Source organism: Copadichromis virginalis, linkage group LG11 (assembly GCF_057382275.1).
Source record: "Copadichromis virginalis isolate Kocher_CV1m ecotype Utaka linkage group LG11, C_Virginalis_male_GT1.1, whole genome shotgun sequence".
Lineage (NCBI taxonomy): Eukaryota > Metazoa > Chordata > Actinopteri > Cichliformes > Cichlidae > Copadichromis > Copadichromis virginalis.
The window spans coordinates 27,752,475-27,774,335 of NC_140628.1; the positions used below are offsets into that span (position 1 = coordinate 27,752,475).

Consider the following 21,861-nt stretch of genomic DNA (forward strand, 5'->3'; position numbering starts at 1 on the left):
TTGGACTCGTGGATTTGGTTACTGGATTAGAACAGCAATCCTTTGTTTTATTCTTAGAAGAAAATTATCTCTATGGCTTGATGAACCATGTTTTTCTTGACTATATTTATTTTTTAAAATCAGGTGTTGCAATGCTAATTCCAAGCAGATAAAAAGTTCAAGTGACTGCACTCCACAGCTGCACTTTCTGGTTTTTTTTTAATTTCATGAATGATTGCATTTTGGTGTAAGCCTGATCCATGTAACCTAATATTTCTTGCTAAGACAGAATCCAAGTCAAACCATAAATCTGTCTTTTATTTGCCTAAAATGCAGTATAACATTTCATTATTTACATTTTAGTTAGAACCTGTTTGAATAACCCTGTCCACTGGGAGATGATCCCATTCTTTTTGAAAAATACACAAAACCCGTATTCTCATATTAGTATAATTAATATATTTTTGTTCCTCGCATATAATTGTGTAAACACTCCTGTTCGCTCCATACCCTTGGAATGTCTTTCAGTGAAAGGCCGAATTGTGCGAATGTTCAGTAAATGAATCTAATGATACGTCACTACAAAAGGGTTGTCCTAGCTTCAGCCAATTGTTGCCGGCATGAGATGCACATGAGCCAATGCACAGACGAGTCTGGTAATGGGCGGATCCTTGTCAACTACGGTCACTGACGTTGTCGTGAACTTTACCGGTGTTGAACTACCCCTGGACCCAAACCGTCACCGTAAGTAGGTAAACCGCAGAAAGGAAGGGGGTGTTTTGTCATTTGGGGGCAGGGGGGGTATTTCATGGCGTTACTCTGTCTTGCGTCGTAAATCTAGTTACCGCTCTATTCACATATGGGCGAATAGATCTCGTGGTCAATTCCACATGGCTACCTAGCCAGCCAGTTAGCTAACCAACCTCTGCTAGCTCGCTTTAGCATTCATAGGTTAAATGCTGCTAGTGAATAGTTTTGTCAGCTGGTGGCTTAAATCCATATGTGGCTTAACTAACAAATAACCAACTGCAGTACAACATGTCTTACTATCAGGTTATACTGTTTTTATTGTATTTAAAATCTCGAGAGTCTAACTAAATTGGGCCTTAGCTGAAACCAACATGCTGCACCAATGCTTCAATGAGGGTAGCGGTGTTGATGGTCGCTGAAGTCTTGTGAGCAAATGCTTTAAGAGCTCTGTGTTACTAAAGGGCTTACAGATATACTGTATGAAGCATGAGTAACAGATCTCTGAGCAGAATATGCGCGTGTATGTATTTGTGTATTTACCTCACAGGATATGCAGTTCATGTTCAAATTTACTTTTTGACCATTTCTACAAGATCAGTTTAACAGTTTGTAATCTGAATGCAAATATGCAGCTTTTATTGCTGTTTTGAAACAATAATGTATTTATACACTGCCTGTCTCTCTCAATAGGCTGTTACCATCTAAAACTATGGGCAGTGTGTTGGCTGCCGCCTCCCCCAGTCCAGCCCCAGCTGTAGCTGGAAGTGGACAAGGGGTGCCAGGCTTGGTGTCGGTCCCTCCTGGGTTCACTATGCCCTCAGTGTCTTCCGTCCCTCCAGCAGCTGGATCTGACCAGCCGACGGCAGATGCACAAGCCTCTCTCCCAAATCCAGGATCATATGACGAATGCCACCGCAAATGTAAAGGTCTGGAAATGAGGCGCTCTCTCTGCATTTCTTCATTTGTTTTTCAACTTTTGCATCATAATTATGCTGTTGTATCATTGCATCAAGTGTCATTGTTAAGCCGTGTTGTTCTCCCTGCTTTGTTTCAGAGGTGTTTCCACTTCAGATGGAAGGGGTGCGGTTAGTGGTCAACAAAGGCTTGAGTAACCACTTCCAGGTCAGCCATACTGTTACCCTCAGCACCCTGGGTGATTCTGGTTATCGATTTGGTGCTACCTATGTAGGCAGTAAACAGACTGGGCCAGCAGAGGTAATGCTCTCTTTTTTTCTTTTTTCTTTGCCTTTGCCTTAACATACTACTGATGTGATTCTGACCGTTGTGTGTAAATCTTTGTAATGTTTACAGAATTGAATGTTAATTCCATAAATACATCAACATTTCATTTAAAATGCATGAATATTATTGAGGTCGCGGTTATTTGTCACGAATAATCATTAGAACAAAATTGTCCTTTTTTTCTTTTTTTTGCACTGTCATGTAAATGTAGCATAGCTTTTATATTCATGTTGCCTTACATTCCTTATGTACAATGCTTTGCAAAAAATAAGTCACCTAGATTCAGTGCATCTTTTAGAAGAAAAATAGAAAACTTACCAAAGTGTAAGATAAAATCAAAACAAACAGGACACTCTTTGTATTTGTATATTGTGCTAAATTCCTGTTAATTAAATCTTTTTAAAGTGTTTATTCACCTCTTTGAGGTGAAATATATTGTCTTGTGTCATTCAAACATTTGAATTTGAACTAAATAAAGTTGTGTCCAAACTACAGGATAAAAAACAAACACAAAAAAACAAACTAAAGTGGCCATCCCTGAGTGTAGCCAAATGAAAATAAAAGGTAGGATTATGCAGGAAACGACCTACTGTTTTAGTATTATTTTAGTATTGCTTAATGCTTAAGGGTTAACACATCTTTGTCCAGTATTTTGACTATTTTCCTAAAGCCTTCATTAATCACTGTGTTTACTGGATGAATATATCTTTGGTAAAACGTGTTGGCAATTTCACTATGTCTTCATGAGCTGGGTGGATAAACTGTACATGCTTGATTTTCTGGACACCTGACCTGCTATTGGAGGATTTCAATAAGAAACAATTGCATTGTTTACGTTGCCTTTATGCAATCATCTTACTACAGTTAGCTGTGTGACTTTGCCACACAGACGTGAGTCTGCTATACTTTTTGCACATTGTTTGTTCTTGGTTTACGTCACTTGTTTTAAATGCACAGTATTTTATAAACCAACGGATGATAATCTGCTTTGAGAAACAAGTTCCACACCTTCTGTTGTACCAGATGTTTGACTTTTTAATCTAGTGATACTTGTTCAGATGACATCCAATACATTTTATGGTGCAGGTAACAGCTGTTATTTGGCATATGCAGGGGACTTCATCAGGGGGTAATTTTAGAGAGCGATTTATTTGATTTTGTTTTGTGTTTGATTGGCAGAACACATTTTTAATATCACTTGATCATGTTCATTTATTTGGTTGAAGTCAAACTCGTGATCACCATTAATAGTGTATCTCTACTTCAGTGTGAATCTTCACATAAATGTCTAATAAGCCATAATGGATGATTAGTGATATTTTATATCCATCTTCTTCTTTCTATCCGGGGGCTGGTTTACGGGGACAGCAGCTCCCACAGGGAAGCCCAGAAATCAATCTCTCCAGCTACCTCGTCCTGCTTGTCCAGGGGAACACCAAGGCGTTCCCAGGCCAGCTGACAGATATAATCACTCCAGTGTGTCCTGGGTCTGCCCAGGGGCCTCCTCCCGGTGGGACATGCCCAGAACACCTTGCCCAGGAGGCATCCTTGTCAGATGCTCGAACCACCTCTACGGGCTCCTATCAATGCGGAGGAGCAGCGGCTCTACTCTGAGCCCCTCCTGGATGGCTGAGCTTCTCACCCTATCTGTAAGGGAGAAGCTAGCCACGCTTAAGAGGAAGCTCATTTCTGCCGCTTGTATCCGCGATCTTGTTCTTTCGGTCACTTCTTTCGGTCACTACCCAGAGCTTATGACCATAGGTAAAGGTAGGGACGTAGATCGACTTTGCTTTTATCCTCGCCTCGCTCTTTACCACGTCTTACCGGTACAGTGTCCGCATCACTGCAGCCGTAGCACCAATCTGTCTGTCGATCTCCTGCTTTCTTCTCCTGTCACTCGTGAACAAGACCCTGAGATACTTAAAGTCCTCCACTTGAGGCAGGAACTCGTCCCTGACTCAGAGTGGTCACTCCATCCTTTTCCGGCTGAGGACCATTGCGTCAGATTTGGCAGTGCTGATTCTTATTCCCACCGCTTCACACTAGGCTGCAAACCGTTCCAGTGTGAGCTGGAGGCCATCACCCAATGAAGCAAACAGAACCACATCGTCCATGAAAAGCAGAGATAAGATTCTGAGACCACCCAAGTGAAGGCCTTCTGCTACTTGGCTATGCCTAAAAATTCTATCCATAAAATATTCTATTCTACTCATAGGGGTCTTGTGAATTGCTCTTTGTCCGGTGTCTCACCCAGGACCAATTTTCCATGGGAGACCCTACCAGGGGGCAAAAGCCCCTGGACAACACAGCTCCTGGGATCCCTGGGATTGCATTTTATATGCAAACAGTAAAAGATCTTGTCTGTCACTGTGACTTGAGTGATCTGTGCATAATCATTTTTTTTTTTTATCAATTTCTTTTGAAAAAATTACAATATATGTTGAATGCATGTGGAAACTAACTGTAGACGTTCACATACAGTAGAGCAATAGCAATATTATATGCATCAGAAATTCATCTAGAGCACCAAAATGTGGCCACCTAACCTAAAAACTAACTTGTTGATTTGGATTATTGAGCCAAAGTAGTAGAGGTGGGAATCACCATACATCCCACGATACGATATTATCACAATACTTAACGCACGATACGATATTATTGCAATTTTTAAAATATTTTGCGATATTCAGATTCTGTACATAAAGGTAAACTTTATCAATATTCATTTTATCTAATATCAAAGTCTCACACTCAGTCTTTCTCTCATTTCAGTCAGTTTTATTGTTGACAAACTGAATGGTTTGTATTACAGTCTAGTCCAACTTAACTGAATGCAACCATCTGGTACAATTATAGCTATTCTGAACTATGCAATTTATGAAAACTATGCAGCCCATTCAGCAACTGAAGAATTTGAAAGTAAATTAAAATAAAATAATATTTTATTTTAACATTAAATAAAAAAGTTTTAAACTTAATTAAAATAAAACATGTCTTAAATTAAAATAAGTAAACTGTCATGTTTATTGCTGCCAAAAAACAAGTTAAACACATTTGGACAGTGAAGGAATGTCAGGATCTTTGCTCAGAAAAAGGATCAACATGCTCTGAAGTCAGAGTTCCAGTCCACAAAAACTTTTTTTGTAACAAAATATCGATTTCTGCTGTCCCTGTATCGATACATTATTAGCAAACAAAATATCACGATACTACACAGTATCGATTTTCCCCCCCACCCCTACAAAGTAGTGTCACCTTAAATGCCTGTCTCAAAAATTTAGGGGACCTCATGATAGTTCACTAATTTAGTGGGATGCTGAGATACGCTACAATGAGGCTTACAGTGACATTCATAAATATCTTGAGTATAGTTGTGGATATTGACATCAAAAACAACCGGCTATAATACACTGAATGTTTCAAGACCATTAGGAAATGTTGGTCTGTGAACGTGATAGGTCTTTTTATGGAATTTAGGGTCCTGTGTAATTGTAAAGCATCAGCCACTTATGTGAAATCTGTATTTTTGTCGTGCAAAACAATTGGACAAAACAAAACTGAAAAACATAATTTTGGAGCATTATGGAAGCTGTTTAAACACCAGATGTATTCCAGACCATTAAAGTCTGACCTGTGGTTGACAAAAACAATTGAATATAATGATGACAAAAATCATTATTGTGTGTGCTATATTATATTATTAATAACCAATGCCACTCCTGAAACATACAAAGTGTGCCTAAATTAAAGATAACTCAACTTTATTATGGTGTTAATTGTGTGCATTTCCCCCCATTTAGAGTTTGTCTCTATAGCCTCTTTTCCATTAGTACCTACCTGGCTCGACTAACTTCAACTTGGATCGACTGTTTTTTCATTACAATTCAGTACTACCTAACATGCGTGGTTGTCGTCATAGCAACACGTCCAAGCGTCCCGCAGAGTAATTAACATGACACGAACGCTACGAAAAAGGTGGACGTTGTGGCAAGAATATACCTTTTGCTCAGTCTGTGCCTTTTCTTCGGTCTCAGGGATCACCGTATTGTTTTTTGTAGCCATTTTTCTTATTGGTGGATTTCAAAAATGGTGTTAATGATATGCCTTCATGACTCATCGAGTGACGCTACTGACCAGCCAATCAGTGGCATGCAGGCTGACGACGTCACATTTTAGTACTTGATCGAAAAGTACCTGATACCAAGTACTTTTACTAAATGGAAAAACCAATTGAAGTTGATCCCAGTAGGTACTAATGGAAAAGGGGCTTAAATGACATATTATTAGTGTGTTTGACATTTAGTGTATTATTAGAGTTCAAAACTTCAAAAACACCTGGTTGGATTGTTTTTCTTCACATTTTCACAGCCCCAGATTCTGTATTACCGGTATTGATGCTGACTGCCATTTTATACAGCTGTTGACATAGTTTTGAAAAGCTGACAGTGAAGTGGTATTCTCTCTAGTCATTCCCAGTGATGGTTGGAGATATGGACAACACCGGCAGTCTGAATGCGCAGGTCATCCACCATCTTACAACAGCTGTACGCTCCAAAATAGCCATACAGGTATGTAGACATGCAATAGCATGTAGATGTGATCCTTTAGAATTTTTATTAAGCGTTTCAGTGAATGTTTTGTTGTCCTTTCAGTATTTTATATTTTCTTTTTATTTATTTATTTTCAGACTCAGCAGCATAAGTTTGTGAACTGGCAGTGTGACATGGAGTATCGAGGAGAGGACTTCACATCTGCTGTGACGCTCGGAAATCCAGATGTACTTGTTGGATCTGGTATGATAAAGATTAGTTTGATCAGTTATCCTTTATTTATTGAAGAAAAAGTCACATTGAAATTAAAATCTCTTTTCCAAGAGAGACCTAGACAAAACTGTAGCAGAAGTTGCAACAAAAAAAGTAAAAAATGTGCTGCAAAATGAAATATAAAAATATTATTCTTAATAATGAATATGAAACCTGATGCATTTAGTTCAATAAACAAAGGTCCAAAAGGAAGATTTTTTTTTTTTAATAGCAAAATAATAAATTGAGCGTCATTGGGCCTTTCATGCTTTCGTGTGTCAATAAAACACTTTCCAGATGTTCTTTCAGAACCACAGCTGATGTGACTGAATTTCAGCTTGCTGCTGAGTTGAATTGTGTGATGTCTGAGAAGCAAAGCATCAACCTAATAATCTAATAAACATTAATGGAAACCAGGGGGCACCTGATGTCCATGAATGAGTGCTGCCTCACCTACAGAAAGTAATACATTGCTAGTTCAGTCTATGTGTCCAAACTGTGACTCCTGGAAGAAGTTCTCATTTCTTAGAATACTACTACTATACTCTGTCACGTATTCACAACCATTGATAATAAAACCCAACTCGACAGCAACAACAACAAAAAAAAAACTAGCGAACTACACAGGAGGGATTATAACAGCTGTTAATGAAAAGCTAGGAGTGCTTATAGACTACAAACATCCTCTGTGGGCGCCAGTTTAGCTCAGTGCGTTGAGCAGGCAATCGCATGACATACGGCTTAGAAAATATAAAAAAGTGTACAACGGGAATGTGTCTCAAAAGAAAATATAATCTGTATTTGTAATAGATGCTTTTTACTGCTGCAGGCATTTTGGTGGCCCACTATCTTCAGTCTATTACTCCAGCACTGACTCTCGGTGGAGAGCTTGTGTATCACAGGAGACCAGGGGAGGAAGGAGCGGTCACCTCTCTCTTGGGCAGGTACACAGGTAAAATCGCTCTTTAAGATTCACATTCTGCACTGTAAGACTACGTTGTGCTAAAATTTATATATTTTATCATGAAGCTTTAAGGGTATGGTAAAATGTGAGCTATCTAAGAGATGGATTAGTAATTCTCCCCACCTTTTTTAAAAACTCCACAGGTGAAAACTATGTTGCTACGTTGACTTTGGGAGGAGCAGGAGCTCATGCTACATACTATCACAAAGCCAATGATCAGGTATCTAACTTCAGTTAAATTGTGTTGCTATACTACTCAGGTCACACTACACTTGCATAAATCCTCACAGTGGATCTGAGGATTTCATCTTGGGCATGTGGAAGTTTGGCCTCCTGAGGCCATCACTGACACAATGCCAAACCTGTCATAATTTTGCGGGCAACATAACCACCTGTAACTGTCTTTAACAGTAATGGTTAAAATGTTTTGTAGCTCAAACGAAAAAAACACAACAAAAAGATTCTCTTCTTTCATCCAGTGCATAGCCAAAGTCTAGAGAATCATGAGGGACGTTTACAAGAAAATCCCTGTAACTTGCAAATGTACTTTAGATAAGCAATGGCTTCTTTCTCCTGTGCACATAATACATTTTTACAATAAAAACAATAAGTCAAAAACGCATGCAGCCAGAGAGATTGAGCAATTCACAACCATATATTAACATCAGAGACAATTTTGCTTCTGATGGTCAAAGATTATGAATGTTGGTAAAATTTTGCAAAGAGTGTTGATGAGACTCGATTGTGGGTTTGACTGCTGCACATTGGAGTCTGGATAAAGGAACAAATATACTGAGGGTTTTTTTTTTGGGGGGGGGTTTTTTGCAAAAATCACAGGTGAAGTAAATCCTGTGTTGTTCTGTGTTGTCCTTAAAGTGACACATTTGGCGTGAACAGTTTGCAGTGTTGGGAATCCTAGCAAAACAGTGTTTTGGGGTTGTTTTGATTTTCTACTCCACATTCAGTGAAAACTGGCCTTAACTCTGATGTGAGTAACAAAATCTAAATTCTGGAATATATTTTTTGCAAGTCTGCTGATTTTGGCTTTGAAAATATTTTGCACACGTGCAATGTGCATATGGGTACTTTAATATTGAATTAACAGACTTAATGTTACATGTACTTTAAATTTCTTCTTTCACAGTTGCAGGTAGGAGTTGAATTTGAAGCCAACACGAGGATGCAAGACACAACAACATCCTTTGGTTACCAGTTGGACCTCCCCAAAGCAAATTTGCTCTTTAAAGGTAAATACCGTACACAAGTTGTAACAATCAGTAAGAACTAGAGATGGACCGATCCGATATTACGTATCGGTCCGATACTGACGTAAATTACTGGATTGGATATCGGACAGAAATAAAAAATGTAATTCGATCCATTAAATATCAAAAAAGCACCTCACAAAACTTGCGACATGGTGTAACTCGGCTCATAACCGTTGCACTTCGCAGCAGTATGCCTCACATGATAGAGCAGCTGTGTGTATTTGGAGCCTCGCTACCAAACCGGCATTTCATCTCGAGGAAGTTATCCCTAAGAGAAGTAAAGCAAGTGTGTAAGTTCATCTCTTAATGTTTGTAAAGCATTCCTGCGTTAAGCTTAACAACCGATATATGGAGCGACTGCCTCTTCTCTCTCCTTCCCTCTCCTGCTGCTACTTCAATCGTGAAACTGCTTAATCATCAGCTGATCGGCTTTTCTGTCGCGAGTCCGTCTCTCTTCTTTGTTTTTGGCCCACTTTGCACGAGAAAGAGGAAACCAGCGGCTGAACAACAGTAGCACGTTTAAGCTTGATAAGCTGTTGTTAGAATTTATTTAATATTACTTTCTAGACCAGGATCTTTTTCTACAGCTGACGGCTGGTAACTGTGTAGGGGCGGATCTAGCAAAGTTTAGCCAGGGGGGCCGATAGGGCATGAAAAGGGGGCACAAAGACATACTTTTCTTTCTTATTCTCACTTAAAATGTCTAGCTTTTAATAAATAATTATCTGAATCTTACACCCAAAGTTTTAATCTGATGTAAAATGTATAGAAGTCCATTACTGTATATAGTAACTGTTAAGTCTAATATACCCTAGTAAGCTTATAGTACTTTTTCCTTTGGGAAAGTATCATCTGTGAATTCTGGAATTGTGTTGAAGAAAGATGTTGAATCTATTTAATTATTCTTGAAAAATAATTTATTTCTGTGCATTTTTTTTTTTCACCCTACATCGAAATTAAAGTTGATTACGTCGATTAAGCATCATGAGGTGGAGGGGGGGGTGGTTCCCTATTTTTATTTTTTGCTGGGAGTTGGCAACCCTGTTAGTTAGGTTGCTTAATATTTCTGCTAAGTACTCTTTAAAATACCAGAATAGGGAGGATGGAGTAGGTTTAAGTTTATTAGATTGATCAGTATTGCTGAACTATGAAATATTTTGGGTGCAGTGTATTTTTTACATACAGGTATAACAGAATAGCTTTAGTGTTGTTGTTTATTTAAACTTGAGTATGAACTTATACAAAATGCAGCAAGATATTAAAAAAACAGTTTTATTGATTAAAAAACACTATTGGATTCATATCGGTATCGGCAGATATCCAAATGTATCGGACATAAAAAAGTGGTATCGTGCCATCTCTAGTAAGAACATTACCAAAAAAGGGGAAGCAAACATTTCCATTTCAAAATTCATCACTTCTATGTTCTCTTCTGCAGGATCAGTTGACAGTAACTGGGTGGTTGGAGCAACTCTTGAGAAAAAGCTCTTGCCGCTGCCTCTCACACTGGCCCTTGGGGCTTTCCTCAACCACCGTAAGAACAAATTCCAGTGTGGCTTTGGTGTCACGATTGGCTAGAGGTTCGGGGGCTGCTTGGAACCAGCCCACAGGCCACCGTTTGGACCGGCACAGAGACACACAGGAAACCTGGACTAAGTTTTAAAAATTGGATTGAGAGACTCTCTTATAACTGATTTTCTGAGGCAGACAGAGAGACAAAAATGACTCAAGGAGCCAGGACTGGCCAAGCCATGCCTACATACTGTAGCACAAATGTCTTTCCTTTATGGTGTGTTGGATGTACCCAGAGTCTAGAGAGATGTATATCAGAGGGGATCATGTGACGCATGACAACATGTGATGTGAAAATCAAAGTAAGTGGTGAGACATAATATATGGTGGTTATGTATAAATTGAAATAAATGTGATTACTTTTTGTACATTTGCCTGTGTCATTGTTTATAAAATACAACATGTATACCTGGATTATGTGTATCACATGAGCTGCAATACATTCATGAAAGGGATTCTTTGAGTCTGTGAGTGATATGCTGGGTTTACTTTAGTGAGTTGTTTCCATCCAGCTTAAAATAAATTTAGCAAAGCTATGGTTACATTTTTAGGCGGAAATCATATTTTTGTTGTTAACTTTAGACTTTAATGTTGGAATAATTGTTATGGAAAGAAGAATATTCAGTGATGAAACTACAGAGGATCCTACAGTTTTGTGAAAAAACAAAATGTTACTATTTGTGTATATTGCTGTATGATAAACTAGGCAAGAATTTCGAGTAGATTCACCATAAGCATATAACTGATTTTACATCATTGCTTTATGAAGTAATGCATGTTTTTTTTTTAATACTTGAAAAAAAAACAGTCTTCGAATCTACAACTAATATTATAAGTTGTTTTCTAGAGTTCTTCACTTACACTAAAAAAAATTGCTATTTCCTGTATTCTTTAGTCATAGTTGGATTAGTACTGTTTAGAAAGGTACAAGGTTTACTTATGTTCACAAGTTTCTGAAATATACAGTACCTGCCCAGTTACATCTGTCAGAAATGTTCAAATTGATTAAGAAGTTGCGCAATTACCAAACTAAAACTTGACCTGGAACTTCTTTAATGCCGTATAGTGGAATATGGTGAAGCATGCAGTGAGATGTTATTGTAGCTGGAGAGAAAACTATTAGATGTATGTGTTCATTAATAACAGACACATTAAAACAGAAAATGTACTTTAAGTAACAGAAGTAAAATGTCAAATATTAACAGTTCATGTATGTAAGTATTAAACACGTCGCCAATTTTATAAGTAAATGTATTTCTATAGGTGGTATTGATATGCAGACTCATCTATCTTGCTGATGAGACCCACCATAGTCACATGGGACAGAAAGAGAATTAGGGTCTTGTTTTCTGCTTAGCCGTCACCTAAGGATTTACATCCTTTATAAGCAGAAGGAGTCTCACTATCTGTTTTAACGTCTCCCATTACAATGGCCTCACTGTGTTTGTAGAGCAAAAGGCCTCTCTGTAGTGAACATGCAATGGGTTAGGGGTAAATGAATACCACAAACATAAACTAAATTCAATGTTAGCGTTTCTCAAAGTCTGGGGTAAAACCCAGAAGTAGCCATGAATTTCCACATAGCCAACATATATCAAACATTTCTGAGCTAAATTTACAACAGAGTGATAGATCTTTCCTCTCTATCTATGCAGTGTACTGTACTCTTTACTATTGTAGGGCCATCAGCCCATTTAAACAGTATAAACCCTCTCAAAGCCATTTACAGTTATCTTTACTGACCCCACATCAGCATGTTTGAGGCCAATCAAAATCCCTCAGTGAAATGTGATAAACTGAAAATCTTACCTTTAGCGTGTCAAATAATACGTTAAAGTTCCGTACACATGTCAAAGGAACTCACAACTGTTATTACAATAAGGGTCTAATGCACTTACGCATCAGGAACTGACATGCTAGAAAATCAGTCTAGCTACCCTACAAAATGTGCACAAGTTGCTGTAAAACTTGCATGCTATAATTACTCCAATCACTTTTACTCATGTTCAGGACTCTAACAGAGTTTGTGATGTTCAGAGAGTCATATAAATGCATATCATTTATAAAATGATTATTAACTTCACACCAACGACCACCTTAACTCAAAAACACACTAAGCTTTCCAGGGAAACTGCCTGTCTGTTTAATCAGGTGCCATCTGCATTCATTCGCTGATCCCTCTTGGGTGGCAAAATCATAAAAAACTGATGGGAAACATAGAAAGCATTGTTTCATGTTAACCGTAGAATCCCCCATTTTGACACATGGTCTCTCCCATGAGTCAACTCATCAGAACTAGGAGAATAACAAAAAGTAAAAGGTTAGTTAGAAAATTTCTCAGACAACATCAGCTGCTTCTCCTCCAGAGTAACTTCGCTCCAGCCCAGGGTTACACCCTGTGTTAGAGAATAAAATCAGCATTATTGTCATGTTAAGTGGGTCTAACTCTTGGCTCTGCCTGGAGCCTGCATCTACACCACAGTTACCTAGAAACCAAAATCAGTGAGTAAATGCAAACTTCACGCTTGCAAACAACTGTAGGTTATAAGAGTATTAAGGCATCCCACACCACAGACACAAGTGTGCCATGTGCAGTTTATTTCCCCAAATCATTAAAAACACTACTGTTGACATAATTTGCCCAAACCATGGATCATCCCATGTGTTTAATTAAAACTACTGTAACCAATAACTTTTCTTAAGTAATGTCACCCACTTGTTTTAAACACTATGGGCTCAACACCTTAAAATGAATAATGATATGATAATGAGCCCCGCACTAAGATGTTCTGTAATCACTGCACAACCTGCTTCATTTCACTCATGTCTGCCTGTGTGATGCCAAAACCCTTAGAGAGGAAACAAAAAAACAGAGAGAGAATTATGACCTTGTTTTCTGCTCAGCCGTCACCTAAGGATTTACATCCCTGATAAGCAGGAGTCTCACATCTGTTTAACGTCTCCCATTACAATGGCCTCACTATGTGTGTAGAGCAGAAGGCCCCTCTGTAGTGAACATGCAAACAACTAAGTGAGAAAGTGAAATTACTATTACTAATGTGATATGATTAAATATGCGATTAATAAGTGAGAAAAGAAATCTGCCACCACACCCCCTATGAGCAAGCACTTTGGCGACAGTGGGAAGGAAAAACTGCCTTTTAACAGGAAGAAACCTCCTGCTGACCCAGGCTCAGGGAGGGGCGGCCATCTGATGCGACCGGTTGGGGTGAGAGAAGGAAAACAGGATGAAGAGAGACGGAGTTTAATAACAGGTATGATTCAATGCAGAGAGGTCTATTAACACATAGACCTGGACACGTGTACCAGTACTTTTAGCCACTTTTGGCTGGAATTTCTCTGCCTTTACTCTTAGCTGGTTTGTGACCTGGCTTGAGATTCAAACTAGTTGGTTATATTTCTTCTTTGCCTGCTTTTTCTCTAGCCTCTTTTCTTCCATGGGCAGAGACTAACAGGATAGTACAGGTACCTGTGTAGAACTCAGATCTGACCTGGGCCTCTCTCTGACTGTTACGACAAGAAGTCCTCATCTTCCTGGCTCCACCTTTGTAACAGAAACTTTAAAGAGTGTTCTATGCCTACACATTTTTGACTAAGAAACTTTTCCAGTTCAACTTGGCTCTCTCTGTTTTCAAGCATGAAGAGTAGTGTTCAGTTAACTCTTTCAGCTTTGACTGTTTCCAGCTGCATAACGAGGCTCTGTCAGACTTGGATGCTGCAATATTGTTCTATCATGGCAAACTCCTTTCCCTGATTATTATAGTTGAATACAAAGTCTACAAAGATCTTTTCATGACACTGTGGATTTTATGTGATTGTGTTCTACATTTGCAAATAGCAAATACCAGTATGACCCCATGTGGAATTTACTAGGGCTGTGGGAGTTCCAAGTGGGCAGACCCACTGAGGACCCACATGAGCCAGCCCAGATGGGCTATGTTCTATGGGTACCATATGGATAAGATATAGGAAGTAGGTTGAACAGGCAACTGAGTTTAACTACCTCAGCTGAGTATAAGTATTACTGTGTTATCTTGTTGTTTTACAAGATTAGCATTAATAAATGTCTGTACAAGACCAATTTTACTGGGTTCTAGATTTTTTTAGAGGAATATAGCTGCATGTAACCTTCTTACGTTTTTCTTTTAATGCCATCTCACAGTGCAATGAGGGTAGGGGTATATAAAAACGGCCTTGAGCAAGAAGTAGTTCCCCTGTGTTGGGAGCACGCACAACAGTCAGAAAGGCAGATCAATGAGCACACTTTCTCTGCAGAACACAGAAGATCATCATCATTTTTATTGTCACTGTTTTTATTCTCCTAGAAAAGCAAATAAAATATACAATTTTTTTTACACACAGTGTTTTTTTGCAGAGAGAATTTTGATCAGAAATAGTGTACTGACTGTAGAATCCATCTCTGGCTGCTGTGCCTGCTCCCAAAACAAAGGAAACTGATTATTTAAGGGGAACTGAACGGTCTTGTAGGGCCACAGTCCCAACTGCTTTTACTGTGATTGCTGTGGCCCTCTGTTTTTAACCTGTGTTAATGTTACTTTGTTAGAATTCCTTTTTCCTGCATTTACAGCTTGTGTGATTATTGGCCAGGAGGGTTTGCAGTTTCCTCAAAACACGAGTTATTTGCTGTTTTGATTATGACTTTAACTAATGGCTGCTTATAAATTGCATTGTCACACTATTACATAAATATATTATTAATATGTGTATATTGGTTTAATTTTGCTGGTGTCACTCCCTGGAGTAATCAAAGTGCAGTTTGACTTGGCCTACAAAGAGCACTAGGCTGGGGTGTCACATCTGAATAAGCTGGTTGTAGGGTTAGTCTCAGGTTTTGTGCTAGACTATATGCACCTTGTGTGCCTGGGGGTAATCGATCTGAGTCCCAATTTGTGTATTGATAACTGTGGTCATGCAGGGGATGTTTTGAAGCAGCTTGTAAAAACACATATGGTTTTATTTATGGTCTTGAATTTGGTAGCTATAATGTATATTCTTTAATACACCTTGCACAAGATACAGAACATTTTGGCCTTTTGGATAGCATTTCTTGATTCCCATTTGAAACCTTCCTGGGAAAACTGAAGAACACTGTGCAGAGGCCACAGAAAACTGTGGAACAAATTCTCAAGTACGTCTATGAGACGCAAAGTATTCAGAAAAAAAGAAAAGAGATTATCCCTGTTTCCTCTCCATTTAAAAAGCCTCTTAACTCTGGACCAATAAGAAGTGAACTTGTAAGCAGTTCAGAAAATACGCTGATGGACAGACACATGTTTCTTGCTCCATGGGAGATAACTGTTTCAGGGTAGTGGGAAAGATTCCTATTGTGACAAACATTTTACATGGTTGCCATGTTGTCAAAGCACTGTGTGTTAGGTCTCTGAAAACCGTAATGCCTTTTTCAGCTACCCATTGGACTCAACATGCCTTGGAAATGGCTTTGCTGCAAATCTGTCCAAACAAATGCATGTTGATGAATTAAAAAAGAAAAGGGTGCTTTTGCCACTGAAGTCTGGATATTTGGCATTGGCACTGCTGTACTAGTTGGCTTCTTTTTGATTTCCCCTCTGCATGCTATGATTTGCAGTTGTTGGTTTCCTGGATGGTGAAGGTGTATCCATAATTCTTTACAAGTGGTTTACAGGACTAGTGGAAAATTCTTGTTTCTGCCTACCACGGGTAGTCAGTATCAATCACTCATGGTGCCGTGACTTTAGCTGAATCACATTTTGTAAAAACAAATTATATTCTCCTTTGATGGCTGCTGAGAGAAGTAGTTTTTTCAGATAGAGATGACTGATTCATGATAACAAGAAATTATTCCTCTTTCAATTATGTTTTACATATCACACAGTGCCCTCATACATTAAACCGTAGGACTGAAAGAAAGTTTACTTTCTTTTTCACAAAACTATGGTGCAACATGCTGGCAGTTACGTGCAAGAATGTACAGTATGTTGTGCATACAGGAAGATAAGAGAATCTGATAAAGGGGATGAGGCACAGACATAGCTAAAGGTCATGCATAGAGGACAAGACAGACTTGGCAGGAAACAGGAAAGGACACCTAAACAAGGAAACATGGGTGATAACTACCTGAGACATACTAATAATAAACACTAGAACGTAACATTTCTCCAATACATCATAAGAAATCAAAAATACAAAAAACAAGCGCAAAATCCTGGGTCACAGATGAAGCGTCTTGACACAGTTCTCCTTATAGATACACATCACTGGTGACCATATTACATGGCTTGTGCATTTAACGTGCTATGTTAAAAAAAAAAGAAAGAAAGAAAGAAAGAAAGAAAACAAGGGCAAAATTAGGACCTCTACCATAGTTTCCTAACCTTATATCTTGATATAATAATCTAAATAGTAATCATTCAGGAGGAACTTTACTATCTTTTCCATTTGTACAACGTATTTTACATTCTTCCGCATAACTATACTGCCAGTATGTTCCACCAATGAAAGTAAAACTTCTTTCAGTTCTAAGTTTTGAGACCATATTAAAAAGCATAATTATGTGGGGTCTTTACCAGGTTCTAATATGATTTAAATGCAGCCTCAGATGAAAAAAACGAAAACATGACATAATATGCAGAGTCATTAAAGTGAACTGCAGACGATTAAACACAATACTAACATCACTACACAAATCCAGTAATCTACTTTCTTCCTTTTTTGAGGTAATCAACTCTGTCAGTTCAATTAAGTTCAGAGCAGGTCAGCCACTAATCAGAGGGTCAGTGGTTTGATCCCAGGCTGTCTCCTGGCTGCATGCCAAATATCCTTGGGCAAGATACTAACCCCATGTTTGTCTACTGGCGGTGGTCAGAGGGCCCGGTGGCGCCTGTGTCCGGCAGCCTCGCCTCTGTCAGTGCGCTCCAGGGTGGGTAGCTTGCCATCGCCAGTGTGTGAATGTGTGTGTGAATGGGTGAATGACTGAATGTAGTGTGAAGCGCTTTGGGGTCCTTAGGGACTAGAAAATACAAATGCAGGCCATTTACCATTTGTTTATACAATATCAAGTCACAACAACAGTCAACTCAATGTGCTTTCTATTGTAAATGGACTGATTCTTATATAGCCCTTTTCTATTCTCCTGGATTACTCTATACAGCACGCTGCATTCACCCATACACACCCATTCACACGAGCACTCTATGCTTTTTGTCAGTGCTTTAACTCAGCGTTCCCTAACCCCGGGCCTCGGACCGGTACCGGTCCGTGAGTCATTTGGTACCGGGCCGTGAGAGTTGAGGCTCAGGTGTGAAATGTATGGTTTTCAGGGTTTTTATCGGTTTTGAGCGTTATTTTGTTATCATTTTTATTGTTAACTCGGTTTTCCTGGGTCTTTTCACGTGTGTTATGAATAAATCTTCTTTTTTTCGGTACCGGTACTAGTTTTATTTTGTTGTATTTATCCGCGACACCTTAAAGGCCGGTCCGTGAAAATATTGTCGGGCATAAACCGGTCCGTGGCGCAAAAAAGGTTGGAGACCGCTGCCAACTTACACTCATACATATTTATACTCTAATGGATGCATCGAAGAGCAAATCGGGGTTAGTATCTGGCCCAATGATATTTGGCCTGATTATTCATGACTTTGTATTTGATTAGGACTTTAAATTCAATTCTGGATTTACAGGGACCCAGTGAAGTGAAGCCAATATAGGAGACATATGCTCTTTCTCTAGTAATAACGACCTATTATTTAGTAGGTCATTTATTTATATTATAAGTCGTGATTTTATATTATTTTTATTTTTACATTTATTTATGTATTTTTTAATTAATTTTATTCTACTTTTTAGGTCATTACTTATTTTAACGATTATTAGCACTGAGATTCGAGTAACAACATCTTGCTCTGTCAAGCTTCTTTGTGAAGAATGATAATTAAGAATCATTGAACCTCTAACATAAGAAAACCAGTGTGTTGTTGTCATCCACACACCGTTTTCAAATAGGTTAGGCATGTGACTGCATGTGTAGCTACCAGTGTTTAAAAGATGATATGTTGCACATGTGGTCTTGCTTACTTTGGCAAAACTATTGGAAAATTGAACTACTGTACAATTATTAAAACTGAAGGGCAATTGCGCACTGATGGCACGGTCTCTGAGCAGCAAAAATCTGCGTTCAATTCATGAACGTCAACAAACATCATTGTGATGTTTATTATATTGCTCTTTTTTTTTCTTCTGCTTGTTTTCTCTTTTTTCTTTCTCAACAGGTGATCCAGGTGATTGATACATGTATTTTTTGTCTGCTTATTTTGTTGGTTTTTGTTGTTTGCCCCTTATCATCTTTCCTCTTCCCTGCTGTTTTTCTTTCCCTCTTTCCCCAGTCAAGTCTGTCCTGTATTTAGCAAAGTGAAAATAAAATAAAATAAACAATAAAAGGTGAATCAAATAGACCATTACCGCAAGGCTGGGAGGGTCCATTTGGTAAAGTAAATCCGTTGGGCAACTTTCTTCACCTTTAGACAATAATTCTGATGGCAAAAGAGCCAAACGGGACAGGCGAAAAAAGAAGAAGAAAAAAAACAGAAAGAAGAAGAAGAAGAATTAACTATATAATTAATTGCCCAACATTGGTCTTTATATACTGTATTTTGCAGACAGAGAGTTACAGGAGTCTCTCCCAGACCACATACTCATACTCATACTACAAGTCAGAGCTTTATAAAAAACAAAAAAGAAAAAAAAAGAAGTTGTGTTTTTAAAATTGTTATTTTATTTCCAATAGTGTTAACATACTACACAGGGAGTTTGTGCGTTCGCTCAGACACAGAGGGAACATTGGTTGTAAATTATATATGATTTTTATGTTTTACAAGCATGTTTGTTAATTCACATTTTTGGAGAGAACAGAAACTTTCCAGATCTTTCCTGGCCAGACAGGTATCCAAGTACTGCTGAAAAACATAGAGGACCAATGATGTACTCTAAAATGTTTATTTTTTAAATTAAATGTTATTATTAAAGGTTTAAAAAGTTGTTACTAACATTATTTTTGATATAGCAAATCACCAAGACCCATGAACGTACAGTGTTTCTAAACATAATAGTGCTTTCTTTATATTTGAATAGGTTCAAACTCCTAACTATTTAGATTTGTCACAGTTCAGAATTGCAGTTAACCAAAGTAACGTTTACGTATTGTTTAACAGGTGTCAAAGATTTAAATAATAAAATATACATATGTGTTAACACAAGATTTCATAATTTAGTTTACCACTTGGATGAAGTAAGACTTCTCTAAAAATGTTTGGGTGGAGGTAAATCTGCTCTTTGTTTATCTGTTGTGAACTGAGTGTTGAAATGTGCATTTCAAGTGGGATGCCAGTAGGGATGGCTACCGGTTCTGACATAAACGGTAGTAACCAGACCGAAAAGCAACGCACATTTCGGTGCTTTATTTCGGTGCTTTTTTTTCCTGAGATGTCATACACTTTGGATTATAGCCAATCATTTTACCTTTCCGAGGATAGTAGGTGGGCCCAGTACGTACGTTCTTTTAGAGGAGAGCTACAGATTAAAAATGCCCAAAGCGAAGCGGTCAAATTCTGGCTGTACTTCACAGCAAAAGATGCAAACTCAGCAGCCTGCAACAAGTGCTTTAAAGTGATTCTGTGCAAACTCGAATCTGATGAATCAACGGGCAATGTAAAGCATTTTGTTAAAAGCCGAGAAATGCGCCGTATTTGGTAGCTTGCTGCGAGACCTCACACCGTGCACATCTACTGTGGGTGGGTTGCCTGTTATCGGACCCAGAGTTAGCAACATCCCCCAAAACCCGAAGAGTAGAGTCCTGGCCCCTAGCCCTGCCAGTGTAGCAGAAATGATGACGGATGATGATGGCAGCAGCAGCCGTTCTTCTCTGTGTGAGTAGCTTAATGTTGTTCGTGTGTAAGCTAACCACGTTATTAAATTAATGCATGTAAGGTGATCTATCAAACACTGTCATAGTTACATGCGGCTGTCTTCTTGTTTGATGGCAGATACTCCCTTCACCCTGGCCAAAAAGGCTAAAATGACCAAAGAAAAAGTGGAAAACAGCTAAACATGAGAGGTTTTTGGACAAAGTTTGTGTTTTTTCCATTGATTAAGCACTGCTTCCAACAAAGAGTGATGCCATAAATTCCCTATAGCTGCAGAAAAGGCTAACATTGTTATCATTTTACAAAAAAACAGCTGAACATGAGAGGTTTTTGGACCAATTTTGTGTTCTCCATTCTTTAAGCACCGGTTCGAGCACCGTTTGAGCACCGGCACCGTTTCAAAAGTACCGGTTTGGTACTGGTTCGGATAAAACCTAAACGATACCCATCCCTAGCAGCCAGAGGTTCAGCTGATGTTACTAAGGTTGGTCACACAGTGGCAGCATTGTGTAAGACAGTCTTTAGATTTCATTAATAATCCAAACAGGTAGTCACTGTTGCAGTTAAGGAAGTTTCATATCTCGTCCCAAATGTACAACATAGTGTACATTCTTCCATGTACAGTAACTGACTGCCAGTATGTTCCACCCCTACAGTTATGTGAAAAAGAAAGTAAACCAATGTCAAGTTGTGCCACAGCACCATGGGCCATCTCTATGTTTTACATTTGTAGGTGCAGGTGTAGGTGACAACCATCTTGTCCATGGTAGAATGAGAATGTGATCAGTTGTGTTCTTCCCCTTACATCGTGCTCAGGAGTTCAACAGCCATTCTTTTCTTTCTGACATAGCTAACCATGATAAGACTGCCACTGAAAACCAATGTTCTGTAAACCTCCCTGAATTTGGAAGACTTCATCAGAGGAGGGATGCCGACCTTGTCCTATTGTAGAGTCCCCATAATAGTCGTGCTTTTCGACTCTCCTTTTTCTCCCACCTCACGCTCAAAGACACACAACGAGTCCATTCTCCCTGCAGCACGGACTACACTGCCCATGAAGCTACATTCGGCATTCTGCCTATTAGCTTAGCACAACAACAAAGGCGCTCTCTCACCCAGGAAGCACGCAGAGCGAGAGCGTCACCCTGTAACCATGGCAACCGTAACGCTGCCGCCTGGAACTACAGAACGTAGCTGTCAAACAAAACCCAAACAGTCCTGACCCGCCACAATATGAAACAGGAAAGTACCGCCGTGTAATCCATTTATTTCAACAAAGTAACTGTATTCTAAATACCACCTTTTACCTGTAACGGAATACAGTTACTCATATTTTGTATTTTAAA

At 38.8% G+C, this 21,861-nt stretch overlaps 1 protein-coding gene across 3 annotated transcripts; it reads left to right on the forward strand.

Annotated features, from left to right (window-relative positions):
* The first annotated feature begins 617 nt into the window (after nt 1-617).
* On the forward strand, nt 618-10,945 carry tomm40 (translocase of outer mitochondrial membrane 40 homolog (yeast)). Of its 3 annotated transcripts, none has more exons than XM_085471815.1 (9): nt 618-727; nt 1,420-1,655; nt 1,784-1,944; nt 6,438-6,539; nt 6,659-6,764; nt 7,603-7,725; nt 7,881-7,957; nt 8,882-8,984; nt 10,444-10,945. In XM_085471815.1, the coding sequence occupies exons 1-9, from the start codon at nt 639-641 to the stop codon at nt 10,581-10,583; spliced, it is 1,137 nt and encodes a 378-aa protein (XP_085327941.1). In that variant the 5' UTR covers nt 618-638; the 3' UTR covers nt 10,584-10,945. The 3 variants fall into 3 exon arrangements, with proteins under 3 accessions (XP_085327941.1, XP_085327942.1, XP_085327943.1); XM_085471816.1 differs by having other exon boundaries at nt 659-723; XM_085471817.1 differs by having other exon boundaries at nt 667-731.
* The last annotated feature ends 10,916 nt before the right edge of the window (nt 10,946-21,861 follow it).

Coding starts and splice junctions, on each gene's coding strand:
- tomm40 (XM_085471815.1), top strand. CDS start 639: ATGGGCGGATCCTTGTCAACTACGGTCACTGACGTTGTCGTGAACTTT. Junction 1,656..1,783: donor ATGCCACCGCAAATGTAAAG/GTCTGGAAATGA, acceptor GCTTTGTTTCAG/AGGTGTTTCCACTTCAGATG. Junction 7,958..8,881: donor ATCACAAAGCCAATGATCAG/GTATCTAACTTC, acceptor CTTCTTTCACAG/TTGCAGGTAGGAGTTGAATT.